The sequence below is a fragment of the Vombatus ursinus genome, unplaced genomic scaffold (genome assembly GCF_900497805.2).
Source record: "Vombatus ursinus unplaced genomic scaffold, bare-nosed wombat genome assembly UNPS02014786.1, whole genome shotgun sequence".
Classification (NCBI taxonomy): Eukaryota; Metazoa; Chordata; class Mammalia; order Diprotodontia; family Vombatidae; genus Vombatus; species Vombatus ursinus.
The window spans coordinates 33,575,393-33,596,291 of record NW_020954564.1 but is presented as its reverse complement, the minus strand read 5'-3'; the positions used below and the strand labels follow the sequence as shown (position 1 = coordinate 33,596,291).

Sequence of the window (20,899 nt, the reverse complement as noted above, 5' to 3'; positions counted from 1 at the left end):
GTGTCTCTATTGTCTACCCTCTGCTTCACGGAAAGACAGAGCTGAGGAAGTGTCAAAGCCAGTGCCCCCCATAGCAGGAACATGAGTTATTTTATTATTTCTGAACATGAATGGCTGAGCTGTCCTGATCAACTGCTTTTCTGGCTGCTGGAGGTGGGGGTGGGTGGGAGGGGATATTTAAGTATGCTTACTTCTCCTTCATTTCCCAACCCCCAATTCCTGGCCAAAGAAAGTTCTGTCTTAAACCTGACCTGGTTGGCAGTGTTAAGCACAACCCCACCAGAGAAGAGGGGGAGGGACTGCCTTTCTTTTCTTTAAGGCACTGCCCTGACCACTAGCATGCCTGTTCCATGATTTGGGAAACAAGAAAGCCAGAGAGGAAGAAGCATTTAAAGCAGATGGGCAGTGGGTGATCTCACTGTTTCTTCCTTCCATTCCTCTCCCCTTCCTTCCCCCTCCCTTCCCCTCAGGCCTCCTTCTTCCTCTTTCTCCTTTATGTCCCTCATCCTTCTCTCTGCCCCTTCCCCTCTGAATCTGAACCTCCTCCTCTCTCCAATTCCCCTTCTCTATTTTCTCTACTCTAGCCAGCTGGTTCCCTGTTTTTCCCTTTGCCCATGCTTCTGTCTCTTTCTCTATTTTCTTTTTTTCTTCCTGATTCCTTCTCTTATTCCCCCTCCATCCATGAGTCTCTCTATGTGTGTCTCCTTGTCTTTCTCTAATCTCCCTCTTTCTTTATTCTTGGTCTCTAGGCGTCTCTGTCTCTCCTTGCCTTTCTCTCCATCTCTTTCTCCCTTCCCCTTTTCTTATTCTTGAGCGCTATATTTCTCTCCCTCTCTTTACCTTCCTCTTTGTCTCTGTTTCTCCTAGTCTTTCTCTTCATCTCTTTCTCTCTCCTCCACCCCCATTCTTGTTCTTGAGCTCTGAGTCTGTTTTTCCTTGTCTTTTTATTCCTCTCTGTATGTCGTTCTCCTTCTCTCTCATTCTCTCTCTCCCTCCCTCACTTTCTCTGCTCTTGCCTCTGCCTGCTCTGTGCCTCCCTCCCCAGCTCGCCTGCTCTCTCTGCTCTGCTCCGCTCTGCTCTCCGCCCTGCCTGCCCAAGCAGCCGGTTCATGGGGAATGTGAATGATTGTCCTGAGGGACATTTGATGGATTAGAGAGCTAAACAGTTCCATTGCGAGAGGACCACCTGATCTCCAGCCTGCGTCCCATATAAAGCCGGCAGCCGGACTGCTGAGCTCAGCGAGTGTGCCAGGCAGCGCCGCCTCCCCTCCCCTCCCCTCCCCTCCTCTCCGCCCGGGCCCTCCCTGCCTCGCTGCCTAGGGACCGCATGCGGGTAGTGCAGGGAGCTGTCCAGTGCTGAAGAGCCCGCTCTGTAAGGCAACAGCGTCCACATCCCTTCAGCCTGCAGCCCCTGTACCCCCAAGCTTTCCCCCTCCCCTCCCAAGGCCCCACTGAAGTTCCCCGCCGGGCCGACTCCGGCTCCGGCTCAGCACAGCACCATGCCCCGCTCCTTCTTGGTGAAGAAGATCAAAGCAGATGCCTTCCAGTGTAGCAGCGTCCCAGCTCCCAGCTACCACCCCCTGGGACCCGCATATGTGCTGCCGGGCTCCAGGGGGGCAGCCGGCCCCGCCGGGGACAGCGGTGAGTGGGGCCTCGGGAAGGGGGAGGGGGAAATGGGGGAGGCTCTGAAGGGAGGACAAGTCCGAAGGGCTGGATAATCGGGAAGGGAGATCTTGGCCCTCCTTTCCACCCAAATCTGGGAAAACCCCTTCCAAGTGAGGATACCCCTCCCACACCCGCTAACTCCCAGAAGGGCCACAGTGGGAGAAGAAGAGCGCTAAGCAGAAGAGAACAGAGTCAATACAAAGGAAAAAGTCGTTTAGGCGTCCGCCCTGGGCCATGCTCTCAGACTTTGAAAGTTGCAGCCCTGGACTAGGCTGGGCTGAGGAAGAAGGGAAGGGAGAAATCCGTGGACCCCTGAGCGGGCACAGATATAGCTGGAGTATGGAGTCCCTTTCATGTACTAGGGGTGCTGGTCCTGGAGGTGACCCAGGTCAGAGTCAGGGGGTCAATCTTGGCTCTAGGATTCACCAAGGATGTAGTTAGTGACCCTGTCCACACACAGCTCATGTGGGCATAAAGCTTGCTGGTCAGCAGTGACCAGCTGGCTGAAGATTTTGACCTCTATCTGGATCTTCTGCAAAGTGGGAATTCTGGGGTGGAGGAAAACCACGGCTCTCCCTTTCCTGGAACTAAGAATTTTCAGCCTAGACTAGGGTAGGTGCAAAACTAGCTTCCTCCTCCTCTCTTCTCTCCACCCCCCCCCCCCCACCGCGGGAGCTTTTGTTACCCTCAGCCATATGCATCAAGAAGGCAAAATCTTTCCATGGACCTAGCCAGAGAAAGAGGTTTTATTCAAAGGATTTACCTAGGGAAATAGCTACAGATCTTTGAAATAGGCAAGCTTGTACTGGGAAGGAGGAAGATAACCTCCCTAATTGTCTCTCCTTCCCATTCCTGCTAGTTATCTCCTCCTGACCCATCATCTGGGTCTTCTTAGGGTGAGTTTGTGCAAGGAAATGGGATCTGTTAAGGGGGTGTGAGTGGAAAGACTCAGCTGAAGGGGGTTAAGAGGCTGAGACTTATGAAGGAGTGAAAGAAAGCTAGTCTTTCCCCAGGGCCCTCTCCAAGAATCAGAAATGACAAAAGGTTTTCCTTTGGTGAGCCCCTACTGGGCAGGTGCATAGGGAGGAGACATCACTTTGGCAGGGAAAGGTCTGGCATCAGCTGGTGACACAGGCTTCTGGGTTCTGTGTGTGTGTGTGTGTGTGTGTGTGTGTGTGTGTGTGTGTGTGAGACAGAAGGGGAGAAGGAGAAAGCAAAAAAGAGAAGAAAGAGCTAGGGGACTGGAGGAAGAATGGGAGAGAGAAAAAGCAGGAAGGTGGAGAGAGAGAACAAAATGCCACCACTGAGTCAAGATGACCTGATTCCTCCAAGAATTCTAAGTCACTCACCTACATTCCTTCAGTCTCCCAGACTAGGTAGGGAAACTGAACAGGAGATGAACACTATAACCTATCCAAGGTCAAAGAAGTTAGTGGCAAAGACAGGGGCCCCTGTCTAGACCCAAAACTCCCCTCTCCATCAACACACACTTTCCCTAGCTAAGGCCAGTCCTCTTCTGGGCAAGGCCCAAATTCTTCTGGGAGGATCCAGGGAAAGAACAGAAACACTGAAGGTGGATAACTGGTGAGAGGGGACAAGGAAGCTTTATCTGCTGGATCTCTTCAGCTTCTGTCCATACTGGTCCAGGAGAAAAGGCTGAAGGGGGAGGAAGAAGGATTTTGCCAGAGAACATCTTTTCTCTGAAGTAATCTTATTTTCCATCCCCAGTCCAATTCCCAAGGGAAGGCATAGTTGAAGCACCTCCTGTATCTGAATTGCCTCCTCTCTACCCCTCACCAAACACTGGAACAGAACAAAGCCCTTTGGCCTGGATCTCTTCCCCCACAACTCCCCTCCCTCTACATTTTTCTCTCCCCCGGGAACAGAGAGTAGAGAATCACATAATCATAGAATAATAGACTAGGAAGAGCTCTTAGAACATAGAACAAACAGAGTGTTAGAGCTAGACAGGACTCTATAGATCATCTAGTTCAATAACCTCATTTTATGGATGGGGAAACTGAGGCCATAAACCACTCTGTCTTTTCCCTTTTGTTTATAGTTAAAAGGGATGAATGGGAAGAGATCTTAGGCCTGGAATAAGTCAAGGGTAGTAGGAAGGTACCATAAAAGGGATCCCACAGGAAACTGAGAATTTGGAGTCTGAGATGGGGTGAGGGGAGGCAGACAGAATCAGAGAAAGTACCAAAAAAAATCAGAGGCCCCCACCTCTGCCTCCCTAAGCTTGTCTGTTTCTGACTTTGTTTCTCAAAAGCAAAAACAAACTCTTAAGAGGATATGAACTCCTTCACCTCCAGAAACTATTGGAGGGCACCCTGATTGTACAGGCTAGGGTCAGAGCTGGAAGGGAAAGAATCTTAGGAGGGAAAGGGCACTTGACCCAAGCCAGGGTTTCCAGAGATTCAAAATTTATTATTGCCTTGGCAGCCAGGGGCCTGTGCTCAAGGTTGGACATTTCACTCTGGCCAGAGAGAACTTGGCATTTGCAGCACAGCCACCTTGCTGACAAAACCCAATCCTACCCTATTTGTGTAGCTAGTGTAGCCAGAATCATAAGGCTTCAAGGGGTGACCCTACAGGCCAGCATCCCCAAACACTGATAAACCTGGGCATAAAGGGGCTGATAAAGCTGGAGAAGTAGGTGGCATCATAGGATGCCACCTGTGAGGGAGGGGTAATTGATAGGGGAAATGATTCTGCCCCTGGGACCTTCAGGGAGGAGGGTGGGACTCAAGAAGGCTAGGGCTGGTGGGTGGGCGCCTGTTTTCTCCGATCTCCCGGAAATAACCTTGCTGAACATTTGAGGGAAGTGTGAAAAATTGCTGAGCTGAGCGCTTTCTCTCCCAGCGTGTGTGACTGTGCTGTGTAAACAAGGAGAAGGAGAGGAGAAGAGAGGGGAGGAGAGGGGAGGGAAAAAAGGAGGAGGGAAGATAGGAGAGGAAAAGGGGGAGGAGGAGCCCTGGGGCTGCAGACAGTTCCAGTTATTAGAAAGATCCTCTTACAAGGACTGCCTGCATTTTGCAGCCACTCAGCCAGGCTGAGGTGGAGGGGAAAGCTACAGGAAGGGTCAAAGGGAGAAGGGGAGGGGAAAGGAGAGACAGAGGAGTCCATGCCATGTTGGGGAGGGTGAATGGGCAGAGGAACAAAGACTGAACTAAAGCACCCCCAAAGGGAAAGAGAGGAGGTTAGGAGCCTACTAGGGAAAGGAAGATAAGAGACCCTCAGAGGTTACCCAGATTAATGGGGCCATATCCCAGTCCCCTGATAATAGCTGGAGTTGCATTTGGAAATTAAGGGGAAGACTAATTTGTACACAATCATAACAATCTCACATCTCTTTAGGGATTTAGTTTTCAAAGCCTTTTCATGACCACGATCTAATTTGAGCCTCACAGTGCGCATTTAGGGTCACAGCAGCCCTACAACACTCACCCTCTCTGGACCTCAGTTTCCCCCATCTATAAAGTGAGACAGTTAGGTCCAGGGTCTCTGAGACTTCTTACAGTTCTAATGTATAAAGTATACTCACCTCAAATCCCAAGACTTTCTTTCAGGTAGGACTGGGGATAATGAGACAAGTATTGAAGTTGGAGAAACAAACTTAGACTCAGGTTCGATAATCCATATTTCAGGATCTTAAACCCTCCAGCCCCTGAGAAGCAAATATCCAGATCCATGTGGAAAGGGCCTCTGGGGCTCCCCTTCAGTATGTCCTGGGGAGAACTACATCTGAGGGTTTCTATTCCCTTCCCTATTTCACATTCCCATAATGCTTTTCCTCCTTCTTAAGCTCCCACTCCCCCCCCCCCCCCGACAGACACAGACACACACACTTCTGTTCTTTGTCTATTGTGTATCCCTCTATCTTCCTCTGTCCCCCAGTCTCTGTCTCACTATATGTCTCTTTCTATCTCTGTCTTCCAAGTCCATCTTTCTCATTCTCTTTCAGTCTGTTCCTGTTACTAGATGATTTTTCATAGATCCCAGAGTGTCAGCATTGGAAGCAATTTCAGAGATCATTTGAGTTCTACCCCATTCTTGTTTTACTGAGGAAAACACTGAAGCCAAAACAGTAAAGTAAATCCCCAAGGTCACAAAGTGAGTTTGAAACAGAGTTTACAATTGAACCCAGGAACTATGATTCCAGAGCCAGTGCTCTTGCCACTAATTTTAATAATAATGCTAACATAGCTAGCACTTATGAAGGCTTAAGGTTTGCAAAGTTCTTTACATCTATGTCATGCTGCCTCCTGCTGATGTCCTTTCCAAGTCAGAGCCGAGGCTCCTCTCTCTCTCTCTCTCTTTCTCTCTCCCCCCCCCATACACTCTATCTCTTTTTATCTGTCTAGCTGAAACATTGGTTTGCTCTGTCTTGGAGACTCACGACCAACCTCTCCATCTTTCCCCCAGTGCCAGGAGGTATGTGTGTGGAAGGGGGGAAGTTGATGCTTGGAAGTATAAGGCTTAGCCAAGGCACTCCACAACCATCTGCCCCTCAAGCATTTCAGACCTCTGAAAGTTCATCTGTTTCTTGTTTCCCGGAGAGGCCTCCCCACAAGCACTGGGAGCCCTGGACCAAAATACGCTACACTCCTATCCTGCCCCTAGTCCAGGAATTCCCACCCCTTCAAAAACAAAAAACAAAAACAAAACTGTAGTTCATAGGTCTCAGCTCCTCAAGAAACCAAGCCTGAATGTGGATGATGAAGGATCAATGCTGAAGCAATAACGCATTTCTCTCCCCTCCATGGGATACATTAACAATCCCCCAGTGTCAGAGGGAGTTCTCCAACTCTTGTCCATACTCTTATCTATTTGACCACATTACATCAACAGGCTGAACGCTCCTCGCCTCCTGCTCAGGATGGCGCCACAGATACTGATAGGAAATTATTTTAGTCCAGAGCCTGAGAGCCTGTTAGGTGTCTCTAGATGAAGCATCAGTCACAAGTCACCCTCAGATAGTCCCTCTACAGACAGAGAAATCCAAGGCACTTTGTCAAAAAAGTAAAGGGAAGCCCAGGGAGGGTTGGGCGTGCACCCAAGGTTACACAGTGGACCTAGTGCTGCAGAGAATTTGAATTTGATGTTTTCCAGTCCTGCTTCTCTTCTCCCCTCCTCCCTACTATAAATACACGCACGTGCGCGCGCACACACACACCACCACCAACAACAACAACAACAACTTCCCCCTCTAGTCACTCTCAGTACTGAACTAGGAGTCAAGCTACCTAAATTCTAGTCCAGGCTTGATAACTCAATGCATGACCTGGACAAGTTACTTCTCTCTAGGTCTGAATTTGCCCTCTACCAAATAAGAGGGTTGAACTAATTTCTAAGGTCCCTTCATCTTCCCCTGTTGTCAAACTATTGAAAATCTTTCCTGCTAATTCAGCATAACTGGGAATCTCCCAAGTTCCTCCAAAACTCACGGTAAGATCAAGGAAGAGGGAAGAGAGGGAAAGAGAGGGGAAGAGAGAGAACAATGGAGAAGGAAAAGAAAGAGAAAGAGGAGTGGGAGAGAATTACAGAGAGACAGTGAGGGATGGGAAGGACATTGGATTCAGGAGACCTGAGAACCAAATCTTGGTTCTGACAGTGACTAAATTTCAACAAGCCACTTCCCCTCTGAGCCTGCTTCCTCCTCCATTCAATGGGATTAATAGCACTTGCATTTCCTATCTCACAGGGCTGCTGTGAGACAAGTACTATGTAAACCACAGTGCTACTAAAATGTGAGTTACTAATATTATAAAGATTGGGTGCAGGAGAGAGAGAAGGGAATTAACTGAAGGTCCATAGCAGACACTTATCTCCCTTCCCATCTCTCCTCCCCACCAGATCACAATCTCCAGGGTCTTGGGCTGATCAAACCAGTCACAGGATCACAGGATGCAGAGTTGGAAAGGACTTCAGAGATCCTCTGGTTCAATTCCCTCATTTCTATAGGGGAAACTGAGGCTCAGAGGTGAAGTGATTTACCTAGTCACAGTCACTAAGCAGCGAAGTCAAGATTTTTTTAGCCAAGTCCTCTGACTACAAATCCAGCACGTTTCCCACATTACCCTGCTGCCTGGAAAGGACCACAAATACATTTCCATTTTTCATGGTTCTATGGCAGAGAGAACAGAGGATTTGGAGTCAGAAGACTTGGGTTCAAATTCCAGCCCTGCTAATTGCTACCTATATCACCTGTGGGAAGCTATTGAATGCCTTTTGGGCCTTAGTTTTCTCACCTATAAAATGAATCAGTTAAACTAGATAACCTTTAAAAAAGTAAAACTGAACATTGTGTAGTTATCACGATCAAGTTTTTCGTAAGAAAATGAATCTTATGGGTAAAGATGGATATGGAACACTGCATGTACTGTTAGACTCAAATGATGAGTTGGTTCATTTTGCTGAAATGATTCCTTTCTTTTTTTCTCTTTCTTTTTATTATTTTTTGTTATGAGATGGCTCAAAGAGTAGGGAAGGCAGGGAGATATATATTGAGAAATAAAGGTGAGGTTAAAAACAAATATCTAATTAAAAATAAAAATTTAATTAAAAAATTTAACTATCACTAAACATTTTTACATTTTCATAATGAAATAATAAATTTCCTGACCTGTAATTTCCTTTCTACCTTCAATCTCACTATTCTAGGGGACTATCTCCTCATTCTGCCCCCATGTCATCCAGGCCAGGTGGTCTCCAATTTCCTCTCCAGACTCATAATTATTCCTGCCATAATAGGCAGCCCCTTTGAGAATGTGGCCCCAAACGTGGGTGATATTTTTGGGCAAATGCCTGGGAGCTACTCAAATAAATAATAATAAGAGGGAAAAAACGCCAAGCCCTGTGCCCAGGCCTGGGCACGCAGGCGCAGAATGGGCTATTTTTATCTCCAGTTGCTGCTGACAGACCCAGCCTTCTGCTCAGTTGGCTAGAGACAATTTGAGGCTCGAGGCCCCAGCACATTGAGCCAAAGTGCTCTAAATATACCCACGCAACAGTCACTGCCTGCCACTGGACAGAGCCAAGGGACTCATCAAAGAGAGCCAGACTTTCACCTAGCACTTCCCAGGGGTTCTTTGCACTGAGCTTATGTCTGTTTTGACACAGCCCTGAGTTTCCCAAATTCCCTCACAACTTAGAGTAAGCTAAGAGAGACTCATTATGGTGTCAAAGTACACTGAACTGGGAGTCAGAAGCCCTGAGTTCAAATTCCAGACCAAATATTGGTCTATTGTATGACTCTGGACAAGTTACTGCCTTTTTCTAAGCCCCAGTTTTTACCTCAGCAAAATGAAAGGGTTGCTTCCTGAAAGCCTGTCCAGCTCCTTTGGTGCAATGAAAACAGCCATGACTTGGAGTCAAGGGCCCTGGGTCCCTGGTCTTCAAGCAATGAGCTATATTACCTTAGACAAATCACTTCTGTTTTCTAAGCCTGTTTCCAACTCTGTAAAATAGAATAATTTTTGTATTCCCTAAGACTTCGTGAGAAAAGTGCTTTGTAACCTGTAAAGTACAATTCAAATAGGATCTTGTATTAGTTTCTTTTAGTCTTGCAGTGGCTAAAAAGGCCACAGAGAGGAATGGCACTTGAAGTCTCTACCAGTTCATTCAGTAAGAGATCTTACTGGTGCCAGGCATGTCCCAGGGGCTCAGTGAAAGTCTGCTGACTGATAGGTAAAGGGGTGGTACTATGAGGTTGGTCCCTGGGATAGGAGCCTCAGACAGAGGTGCTGGGGTGGGAGGGGGGGGGTGGAGGGAAAGAGGGGGACAGCACAACATGCTAGTAGTCCAGCACATGAAACGATTCATTTTGTCCAGTGAATATCAGCAGGCTCAGCCCTGCCTACCATACCATGGCTTGAGCTTGCAGAGATCTTCAGGAAGACCCAAAGAAGCAGAAGGAGGCAATCTAATTTCATTGAATAGGCCCCACCCAACCTGAACATCTCTGCTATGATCCCAGCATAGTTGGTGGGGTGGGAGGGAAGATGTAAGAACAGAGAATGGAGGGGACAGGACACAGATCTATGATATTAGATGAAATAAAATAGAGGCCATGGAGGTGGAGAAGAAGGATGTAGGAAAGCTATGAGATCCATCAGAGGGGGAAAAAAAAACTGCCTTCCAGAACCAGCTGCAACCATCCCCAGGAGGTGAGCAATAGGATTGTACAGAAAACTAACAGAAGCAGCAGCTTAGCCACCCCTAACCCCAAGGGCAGGGTTCCTATGAAAAACATTCTCCACTGACCCCAAGTTTTGGTCACTACCTTTCCCCTTGGTGAATAGCTTGCCTTGCTCTGCCTTATTTCTGTCTAAGGCACATGATTCCAAGGGATGGAAGCCAGAAGGCTACAGTACTCATATGCCGCCATAAGAGGGCGATGGAGAGACAGCTCCTTTAACCTGAAAAGGTTGGACCAGAGGAGGGTAAGAGACTGGGGCTTTCTGGCAAGGCTAGGGACCACTTTAGGGGGAGCAGTTAGAGAAATCGAGAGGTTATACAGTATCATACAATAGTTACCAATCTTTTCAAGTATCTAGATCTTTTTTTACATCAAAAAATTTCTTGTATCTCATGATTGTAGTACTAATGACACTGAAAAAATGATGAAAATCTGTAAATTCAGTAATACTTTTAAATGAATTTGTATTTTATGAATCACAACTGTATCTACATGCATTTGAAAAGTGGTAATACACATATATGGAAGATATTACTCAGTCTACAGAAGTTATGTTTAGTTATTCACTATTCTGTCATTGCATCATGAAATGGAACCAGCAGCCTCCTAATTCTGTGCTCTGCTCTGGGATCTACTCGTGGAGCTAGGGACATTGGTGGAGTCTAAGAGCATTGGACTTAGAGTGAAAAGACCTGGTTTTCAGATCAATTTCTGATACTCTGGCTGTGAGATACAAATAACTCCCTCTCTCTGCCCTTCAGTTTCTTCCTCTGTAAAATGGGGCTAATAAGACTTGTGTTTCTTTTGTCACAGGGCTATTGTGAAGAAAGTATCTCGCAAACCTTAAAGCAATACAATCCAACCTAATTTACTAAGCACTACGGAAACAGGAGTCGGATATATTAACCCTTAGGATATATTCCTATACCCTACTTACTCTCATCCCAGTTCTAGGGAGATTCCTTTTACAGATCTGTACAGTGCACCTAAAACAAAGAGCCCCGAGGTAGGAAGAAGATCTGGATTCTAATCCCAGCATTGCCTTTAATTCACTATATGACTCTGGACAAGTCACTCACCCTTTCCACGTGTGTTTCTTTCTCTGTAAAAAGAAGACCTTAAGGAGCAGCTAGGTAGAGCAGTGGATAGAGCTCCAGCCTTGGAGTCAGGAGGACCTGAGTTCAAATCCAGCTTCAGATACTTACTGCTGTGTGACTCTGGGCAAGTCACTTAACCCCAATTGCCTCACCAAAACAAACAAACAAACAAAAAAAAGACCTTAAGCTAGATATCTGGTCTTGGAAGTCCATTTCATCCCATGATTCTAAAAGCTACTGTGTGACCTTAAGCAAGTAACTTTCTATCTCTGAGACTCAATAAAATGATAATAATAAAGGGATGATATGAAGATTGGATGGCATTAAGAGGTGAAAATCTTTGCACAGCAAGTGTTATGGGGGTGGGGAGCATTATTATCTATTAATACAATCTCACTTCTTAAATTAGTGGGGTCCATAAGGGCATGAGGAACCCAAGATGATGTACATTTTATATTCCTCCTACCTCCAAAAAAGAATGTAAGTACCTTAAGGGAAAGGACTGTTTTTTTCTTTTGTCTTTGTATGCTTAGCAAAGTAGTTACTTACTACTTATTGAATTGGATTGATACAAGGATGAAGGTAAAGAGATTTCTAAGATGACAGTAATCTCCCAAAAGCCCCAGGTCAGAAGTCACTTCCCCAGGGAGAAACTGAGGTACAAAGAGATTAAGTGATGTACCCAAAGTCACACAGCAAAGAAACAACATAAGCAGAAACAGTTCTCAAAAAGGATCCTGGAGGCTTCACTTGAGAGATGTTTCCCTTTGGGCTTCAATGCAGGCCTGCCTAGAGACAGGGATGAATCAAATGAACTCTAAGGGAGGATTGCCCAGCCCTCCGGGTCTGAGAGGCTACACACAAGGTGGTAGATGGAGACACAAGACCCAGGTGTCCTGGCTCCCAGCCCTGATGCTGTCCCCAGCTGCCCCCCTCCCTCTGCTGATTCATTCTGGTGCTAATCACCCCATTCATTCCCATATCCCCTCAGCATTTCTGTTCTGAGCTGCCAACAGCTGCCTGCCTTTGCACTGCTTATAGATTTCCTCCTTTTTCATCCTTACCCTTCACTTAATGGTCTGGCCTCACTCCCTCAGAGAAAGGGGGGAGGAAGAGCCTGCTCAAGGGGGCCTCTCTGGGGGAGGGAACTGGAGTCTGAACCCTTATACTTTGTACTCTTGGAAACTGAGAAGCTGAGTCCAAGAGGAATACCTCATCCTGATCTCCTTGGGAGGTGGTGGTGCTGTTTTAAGTGGAAAACTCAGGTCCCAGGAGCAGGAAAGAAGTGAAGCTGGTGGTCTAGGACGGTCCAAATTCAGGACCACTTAAGTTTCTGACCATCCACCTAGGAATATAAACTCCTGAGGGCAGACTATGGATTTCTCTTCCTTCTGTATGACTCCACAGAAGCCCCTATTTACTACTTACCCAACAAGGATTCAGAATATCAGAGCTAGAAGGCACCACAGAACATATCTGGTTAGAACTATAAGGATTGGGAGTCAGTGTGTGTGTAGGGGAAAGGGCACTGGCAATAGAGTCAGAGAACTTGGCTTTGAATCCTTTATCTGCTATATATGACCTTGGGCAAATTTGTTAACCTTTCACAGAGTCATCCATATAAAAGAAGGAGTTGGAATCTCCAAGGTCTTACCCACTTTGAAATCCTATTGAACTTAGAACATGGATTGTTAGAGATGGAAACTTAAAACACAGCATGTGAAAGCTTATGGAGAGTACTTAGAATATAGAGGTCATGAAGTTTTCTACTACTTTAAATTTGTTTTTAAATTTTGATACGTTTTGTTCTTACATCCTCATTTCCTAATATATCCCAGTACCCAAAGAGCCATCTCCTTGTAACAAAAATTAAAGAGAAAAACAAGCAGTTCAGTAAACCAACCAAAAACATCAACCAATTCTAACAATACATATAATTGTCCATATCCATAGTCCCCCACTTCCGCATAGAAGGGGGTGACAGTAATTGCATTTTTTCATCTCTTCTCTGGAGCTAACTTTGATCATTTCAACTACATAGAATAAATTACATATTCAGTTTTAGATTTTGGCTTCTTTCCATTCACATTATTATAAAGATGAGATACACTGTTTTACTGGTTCTGTGTTCTTCACTCTGCATTAGTTCAATTCTTCTCATGCTTCTCCAAACTCTTCATATCATCTTTTCTTATGGAGCAAGAATATTACATTACATAAATGTATCACAGTGTGTTTAGCAATTTACAATGTTGTTGTTCAGTCCTGTCCAACTCTTCCTGACCCCATTTGAAGTTCTCTTGGCAAGGATACTGGAGTGGGTTTGCCATTTCCTCTCCAGCTCATTTTACAGATGAGGAAACTGAGGCAAACAGTGTTAAATGACTCTCCCAGGGTCACCTAGCTAGTAAGTGACTGAGACCAGATTTGAACTCAGGAAAGTAAGTCTTCCTGACTTTAGGCCAGGCACTCTATCCATTGCTCCACCTAGCTGCCCAAACAACGGAGAGAAGAGGAATATAAAGTCCAGAAAGAAGTGTTTGACCCAAAGAGGATTCCCAGAGATGGGCATTCATTGGCACCTACTGTGTGCAAAGACCTGTGCTGGGGATCTGGGGTATGTAATTTGAGAACTGGTCCCTGTCTCCCCAGAGCTGACCGTCTGATAGACCCTGCCTAACTCTTCCTTGTGTGTGTGTACCTGCCCATCCAGGCTATGCTCCACACTGCCTTCCGCCCCCCAGCTATGACAGCGAAAAGAAACCGGGGCTGGAACTGGCGCCGTCGGAAGCTGCGTACCCACCAGCTACTGAGGAGTACAGCGACCCAGAGAGCCCGCAGTCGAGCCTGTCGGCGCGCTACTTCCGAGGGGAGGCAGCCGTGACGGACAGCTACTCCATGGATGCCTTCTTCATCTCCGACGGGCGTTCCCGGAGACGCGGGGCTGGGGATGCCCGGGGGGCAGGGGGCGGGAACGGGCCTGGGGGAACTGGGGGTGGAAGTGGGGGGCACCGACATTCATGCGGTGAGTGCGGCAAGACGTACGCCACGTCGTCCAACCTAAGCCGGCACAAGCAGACGCACCGCAGCCTGGACAGCAAGCTGGCGCGCAAATGTCCGACGTGCGGCAAGGCCTACGTATCCATGCCGGCTCTGGCCATGCATGTGCTCACGCACAACTTGCGCCACAAATGCGGTGTCTGCGGCAAGGCGTTCTCCCGGCCCTGGCTGCTGCAGGGTCACATGCGCTCGCACACGGGCGAGAAGCCCTTCGGCTGCTCGCACTGTGGCAAAGCGTTCGCCGACCGCTCTAACCTGAGAGCGCACATGCAAACGCACTCGGCCTTCAAGCACTATAAGTGCCGCCAGTGCGAGAAGACCTTCGCGCTTAAGTCCTACCTCAACAAGCACTGCGAAGCCGCCTGCTTCAAAGGCGCTGAGCACGCTTGCACCGCCTCCACCGCCACCCTGGACAACTAATTCAACCCCGCCCTCTCTGGCCAGGCCCTTCCCCCATCTCCTCTCCGCCCAGTCGCAGGTCCGCTACGGTTCAGTTCAAACTCCGCCCTTTCTTCATCCCTAATTCTATCCTCTTCCCATTATAAACTCGGTCCGGCCACCTCACCCCATCCCACTCTAGCTCAACCTAAGTACCTCTCATTAGCATAAATTATATCCCTTACCCCATCCAAGGCCAGGCCCAAACTCTCCCTGCCCTCCTCCTCGCTTTACAATCCAGGGACTGCCTAGTCTAAGGACTGCATGTCTTTCCCCCCAGGCCCATTTACACTCAAACCCAACCTCTGAAGCTCAGTCCCCAGAAGCTCCGAGCCCTCTCCAGTATTACACTCTTCCTTTCCTGGCCAGGACCCACTTTCCCCTCCCAGGCATTCTCTCCTCACCTGCCCCAGTATCCCTTTCCATCTCCTCTGCCTTCTTCGTTACTAGTCCCCCCCCCCCACCTTCTTCTTACTGCCATCCCCCACTTCCCCCAGGTGGCCTCAGGAGGTGAACCTCAGAGCAGAATGCGCCCTTGGGGCACGGGGACTCAGGACCCTGCTGCTCCCTCCTGCTCCCCCGCCACCAGCTCAGGGAAAGGGCAGGTTCCCTTCCCCAATTGTGGGTTCTCTTTTCCCACACTCCTCTCTCCTGCTCTGTCTTCCTTCCTCTCTGAGCACTTTCCCACCCACCCCAGAACAGGCAACTCCTGGGGGGAAAGAGGGGAGGCCTGGGTCTCCCTGGGGCAGGGCCAGCGAGTTATTTATTTATTTGTATTTATCTATTTATTTATTTATTTATTTATTTATTGTTCCCTCCGAAAGGGGAGTATCCCTCTACGGGAAGGTGAGGCTCTCCAGCTGGACTGGGGAGACTGGCAAGGCTTCTTAGAAGGCGAAGCCCCGACTGAAAGGACTTGAAGATCTGGCTAGGGGCGGAAGGAAGGCGCTTCTCTGTGCGCCCGACTCGGGGATATGGGATAAATGGAGGAAGGGGGAAGTGGAAGGAGGAAGGGAAGATGGTCTACAGTGCAACCTCAGCGTCTGCCCTAGAAGAGGTCCGTGGACGCGCACACACACACACAAACATAGCCAACTCCCTAGTCCTTGGTGGGTTGGCAGGCTCCAAGATTCTCTCCCCACCCTCCCCGACCCAATTCATACCTTGCCCAGAGAGCCCCGGGCGGAGGAAGGGAAAGACTGAAGGGGTTCATGGGGCAGGTCCCTACTGCAACTCCTGCAAGAAGCCCACCAGGATTGCCCTGCCTATGAGAAGTCCTAATTCATATTTGTTCTTTATGCTGTTTCTGGAGGGAAGTGGAGCCTCCAGAGGGCCAGGGTGAGGTGGGACAATCCCTGGGGTCAAGGGAAAAAGCCACAGCTTCCCCAACCCCACACCCATCCCACCTATAGCCCGCACACCTTTGAAATGAAAGGCAGGAGGCCGCCTTCCAAGTCTATGCAACTTTCCCAGCAGAGGGGGACCCAAGACCCCCACAGGGGCCAGCCCCCAGCCAGGACCTCACATCCTGCCTCCTACCTCCCCTGATGGCGGCGCAGAATGGCCGGTGCCCTCTCTTTCTAGAGCCACCGTGCCATCACCCTTTGCATGCCTGCAGAGGTATCACAAGCACACGGCCCCGCCCAGGGCCCTCTTCCCCCTCACCTGCAGGGCCGCACACGCCTCCCTAGCGCATGGGCCCCAAACCCCGCTTTAAGCACACGTCTCCGTCCCACATCTTCCCCCCGCAATAGCTTCACATCCAGATAGGAGGAAGGGGGTCCCCACTCATTTCTTCCCCCCATCGGGACAGGGGGTGGGCTTCCTCAAATGGAAGGGTTCAGCTCTCAAGTACTGGGGGGGGGAGTGGGGGTGGTAAACAGAGAGAGTCATTGCAAACTTTTTCTCTCAGATGTTACAGCAGACTGCATTGGAAAGAGCCCCGGACAGGGAATCAACAGACCTGGGTTCTAGTCACTGCTCTCTGCTGTGTGACCTTAGGCAAGTCACATAACCTCCCGGCCTCAGTTTCCTCATCTGTAAAATGAGGGGGTTGGACTAGACAGCCTTTACTATCCCTTCCAGCTCTGACATTCTATGGTTCTAGGCCCTTCCCTGTGAGGAGAGACTGGGGTGCAGGGCGGGGGGAGGAGGGTATTGTAGAATCGATTCCCAGTGTGTGTTTATATTGTAAATAGGAACTTCCAACAGCAATAATTTTCCATGCATGTTCGGCTTTTTGGCCAGATTTTGTACAAGCGCCTAGCGCTCCCCACTCCCGGCCCCCGACCCTTCCCTGCGCGAGCCGCTACTTCAAGGCTCTTTTCGCCCCGACCCCGCCGGCAGTATTACTTGTAATGCAATTCAGGGATAATAAAGAAACTTCAGCCACTTAGTCCGAGCCTAGTGTGCTGTCTCAGTGAACCCGGGAGGAATGGTCATCGGGAAACGCCCCTCCTAGTCCTTCTACTTCTCAGTGTTCAAAACAAGGTCATTGAGTGAACGCACAAAAAACCTTCCAGCTGGGGGTAATTATCCTCAGGGCCAGCTGGACAGCTCCCCCAAGCTCTCACGTCAGACAAGTCAAATTCTTCTCTGAGCCTGTTTCATCTGGCAGAGTTAGCCCAGCCCTGACATGGTCTCTAAGACCCTTCCAACTCTGACATTTTGTGGTTCTAAGAAAAGGTCCTCCCACCTCCAGGATAGTCAGATCTGATTCCTGAGGGGTCTATTCCCAGAGTAGCCCACGTCTAGGGTTCCTTAAAGCTCCAGAGAGAGGGGGAAATCACGGTTTTCTGAGGTCCCTGCTAAAAAAAAAAAAAAAAAAAAAAACACCAAAAAAAGGGAAACAAAATGTGAATGTTTAAAATTAAAAACGCATTTTTATTCTTTTCCCTGGTGCAAATGCACGAATAGTTGAGAGGGAAATCTAACTTCTATGCAGTGTCTTACACTTAATAGGAAGTTTAGTGAAGGGGAAAAATACATGCTATTTCTCAAGAGTTTGATGTTGGTGCTATATTTGGGGCCTCTGAGCCTGAGGCAGAAACCTAATTGTCCCTCTACACAGGAGGGAGGGTGGGAAGCCCCTGCCCTCATACTGCCTTCATCCCCTCTCTAAGGAGTTCGGAGTGATAGATACACCGTAAGGCTTCATTCTCTCTTTCTATCTGCTTGGCTGTCTAAGAAAGAAGGAAAAAGTTCAAGCAGAGAAGATGAATAAGTCTTACTAAGCTTCTCCAGTAGACTGCAGTTTGCATTCTGTATGGTAGGGCATACAGAAAAGAATATGAAACACTGTCCCTGCCTTTAGGAAGTCCACAATTAAAAGAAAGGTCATCATTAAAGACCAATATCATATATCATAACAGCAAATTATAGTAGTGGCTATCATTTATATATCATTTTAAGCTTGCAGAAAGGGTTTACATTCAATTCTTTTGATCCTTACAACAGCCCTGTTTTAAGTAGATACTTTGGATCTTATTATTCCCTTTTTGTAGATGAGGAAACTGAGGCTCAGAAAGATTAAGTGACTTGTCCATGGTCACATAGCTAGGAAGTTTCAAAGATGACAGAGATTCCAACCCAGGTCTCTCCTGACTCTCAGTCCCTGGAGCTCTTTCTATTATGTCATGGTGTCCTGAACTGATTATCAGGAGACCTGGATCCTAATCCTACTTCTAATTCTGTGTCATCTTGGACAAAGGGTCATGGGATCATAAATTAGAACTGAAGGAGAACTTAAATGCCATCTAATCTAATTCCATCATTTTACAGGCACGAAAACAGAGGACTAGAGAAGCAAATGGCTTACCCAAGGTCACACGGGGAGTAAATCAATACCAGAGCCAGGATTCTAGCTCAGGTGTTTTGACTCCCAATCTAGCTCTCTATCCACAGCATCACAGTTGCATCACTCACCTTCTCCCTCTATAAAATGACGAGTTTGTAGATATGGGGAGGGTATTCTAAAGAAACCTGGAAAACAAAGATTTGGGAGTGAGAATGAGCAAAGCTAATCTGAAGAACGTAATAAGCTAGTCTGGTTAAAGTGGAGGATTTGTGAAGGAAGGGAAGTGGGAGATGAGGTTAAAAATGTAGGCTAGGGTCAGACTGGAAAGTACTGGCTCTAGATGGCTTGTGAAATTCCTTCTACCTCTAAAATTCAGTGGTTTTTATGATATTGGAAGACAATTTTTTTTCTTTTAGCAGAGGAGGTGATTTAAGAAAAGTGATATTTTAGGATGATTAATTTAGCCACAATATGATGAGTGGTTGAAAAGGATAGAGACCAGAAGCAGGAAAATTGATGAAGTTGTTGTAAAAATCCAGGTAAAAGGTGACAAGGTTTTTAAAATTGTATGTTGGCTGTAGGAATGGAAAATTTCTAATCACTTTCCTGTGTTCCAGCTGACTCATTACAATTATACAGGGTCTAGTAGAAGTACCATGGCCAGACCAAGCAGGTTTGGTCCAACCATCTTCAGGTCTTTTCAGAGTAGTTGCTGCATGTTGAAGATGCAAAATTTGAATATAGTTGGATATATCTCTCTTAAATTTCTGGGTGTTGTGGGGCCAGTTGATTAAAAAGGGGTCAACATTTATTTGAGTACCTAGTATGTGTAAACCACCATGCTGAGCACTGTGTCTTTACAGGGAAATAAAAACAATCACCACTTTCATCTAAGCGGTACCAAAGGAGTTTACTGTATTGCTAGGACAACAAGACTAGTCAAAGTAAAGAGGTCATAAAGAAAGCAAGGCATCCAGTAGAATGTAAGCTCCTTGAGGGCAAAGACTAGCCTTTCACTTTTGGCTTTGTGTCCTCAGTGCCTGGCACATATATCAGGTGCTTAATAAATGCTTGTTGGTTAATTGAATGCAAAATAGGATATATGCTATTAAGGGTGGATGAATCAATGCTATAGTAATTAAGTTGAGAAAACATCATTAGTTATGGGTCAGACTCTAAAATTCCAACTCTAAAATTCTATGATCCTGTGACTAGATGATTTCCAAGGTTCCTTCCAGGTAGATACTCTAATTTGTATAACACATCTATAAATGTAATAGAAAAGGGAGACTGTGCGCAAAGGTGGGGTATGAGGGATGAGTAGGATCTGGAGGCATTGGACTTTGGAAACAAAGGATTATGAGCAGTGGACCCTGAGATATTGTCCAATTTGTATATAAAGGAAGAAGGTTAAGTTTGGCAAATGCTGGGGGAGGAAGTGAATAACTATTACCTTAACTCTCCCGTCCTCTCACAGACTTAAGAATGGAAGGAAATTCCTCAGTCTAATCCATCATATTTATTATACAGATAAAGAAATTAATGAGACCTAGAAAAGTTAAATGGTTTCTGTTAGAGAGAAGGAACTGGGACCCAAGTCCCCCGACTCCCACACCAGGGCTCTAACTTCTATTCTATGCTAGTCTCTCCTTTGTCCTCTGCTGCTGAGAAATATGCAGCAGAACTGGTTGATGCCTAGCTCTGCTACTTGTTACCTACGTGATTCAAATCACTGCCCCTCCCTGAATCTGTTTCTTCCTCTATAAAATGAAGAAGTTAAACTGAACAATCTCTAAGATCTCTTCCAACACTATATCCTATCACCTCCAGGATCATGAAAGGTTGAGAGGAGTTCATGCCCAAACCTGGACTGCCAAACCACCTTTCCACCACTCAGACAATGTTCTCAACACAGGTTCATGTCAACAGCAGAGCAAGAATTGGTGACACTCCATTGGTGCCTGGGTAGAAGGCAATGAGTATTGCAATCTTAGGTGACAGGGCAGAAGCACCTGGATCCTCCAACCTTCTGCCCATCCCCACCTCCCTTCATTCAGAGTAGCTCTATCTCTTCTCTTTATGCCCATCCCACTCACATCCCAATTGTCACTCCCATCCCCCAAAACCTGATTCCTTCTGCTGCAAGAGGTCCACCCGAAAAAGAACAGGTGCTATCACTTTCCCAAACATCAGTGAGTAATCTAGAAGTCTCCTAGATTCAATCACTGACAATTCTCTCACTCCTGCCCTTGCAGACATGCTTCTTACAGTCTGGCTTCTAAAATTCTCCATCTTTATCATGGGCTCAAAAATACAAGATAATCCACAACTCCAGCATCATTGGGCTTGCCATTTGTTCCTCCATCCTAACAGTAAGCCAGCAGTGGCTAGCTCTGGCTTGGAAGCAAACACAGCTGTGATTGGTGCCAAATTTTTGCAGACCAGATCATTTCCCTTATGTAGGAACAGAAAAAGGGCTACAGACACCTGCCCCCCTTGCCTTAGGTGAGGCAAAACCAAGCTAGGGTATATGCCCGACACTTGATAGTAGGAGATCCAGGAGACCTAGGCATCCAGCTAGGTGATAGAGTGGATAGAGCACTGGGCCTGGAGTCATCACTTAACAACCTCCTCAGT

The 20,899-nt window shown here is 47.2% G+C and overlaps 1 protein-coding gene across 1 annotated transcript; it reads left to right on the top strand.

The window, feature by feature from the left end:
- Nucleotides 1–1,499: 1,499 nt before the first annotated feature.
- Nucleotides 1,500–14,448, top strand: LOC114046878 (transcriptional repressor scratch 2-like). Its single transcript, XM_027867464.1, has 2 exons — nt 1,500–1,641; nt 13,682–14,448. The coding sequence occupies exons 1-2, from the start codon at nt 1,500–1,502 to the stop codon at nt 14,446–14,448; spliced, it is 909 nt and encodes a 302-aa protein (XP_027723265.1).
- Nucleotides 14,449–20,899: the final 6,451 nt, after the last annotated feature.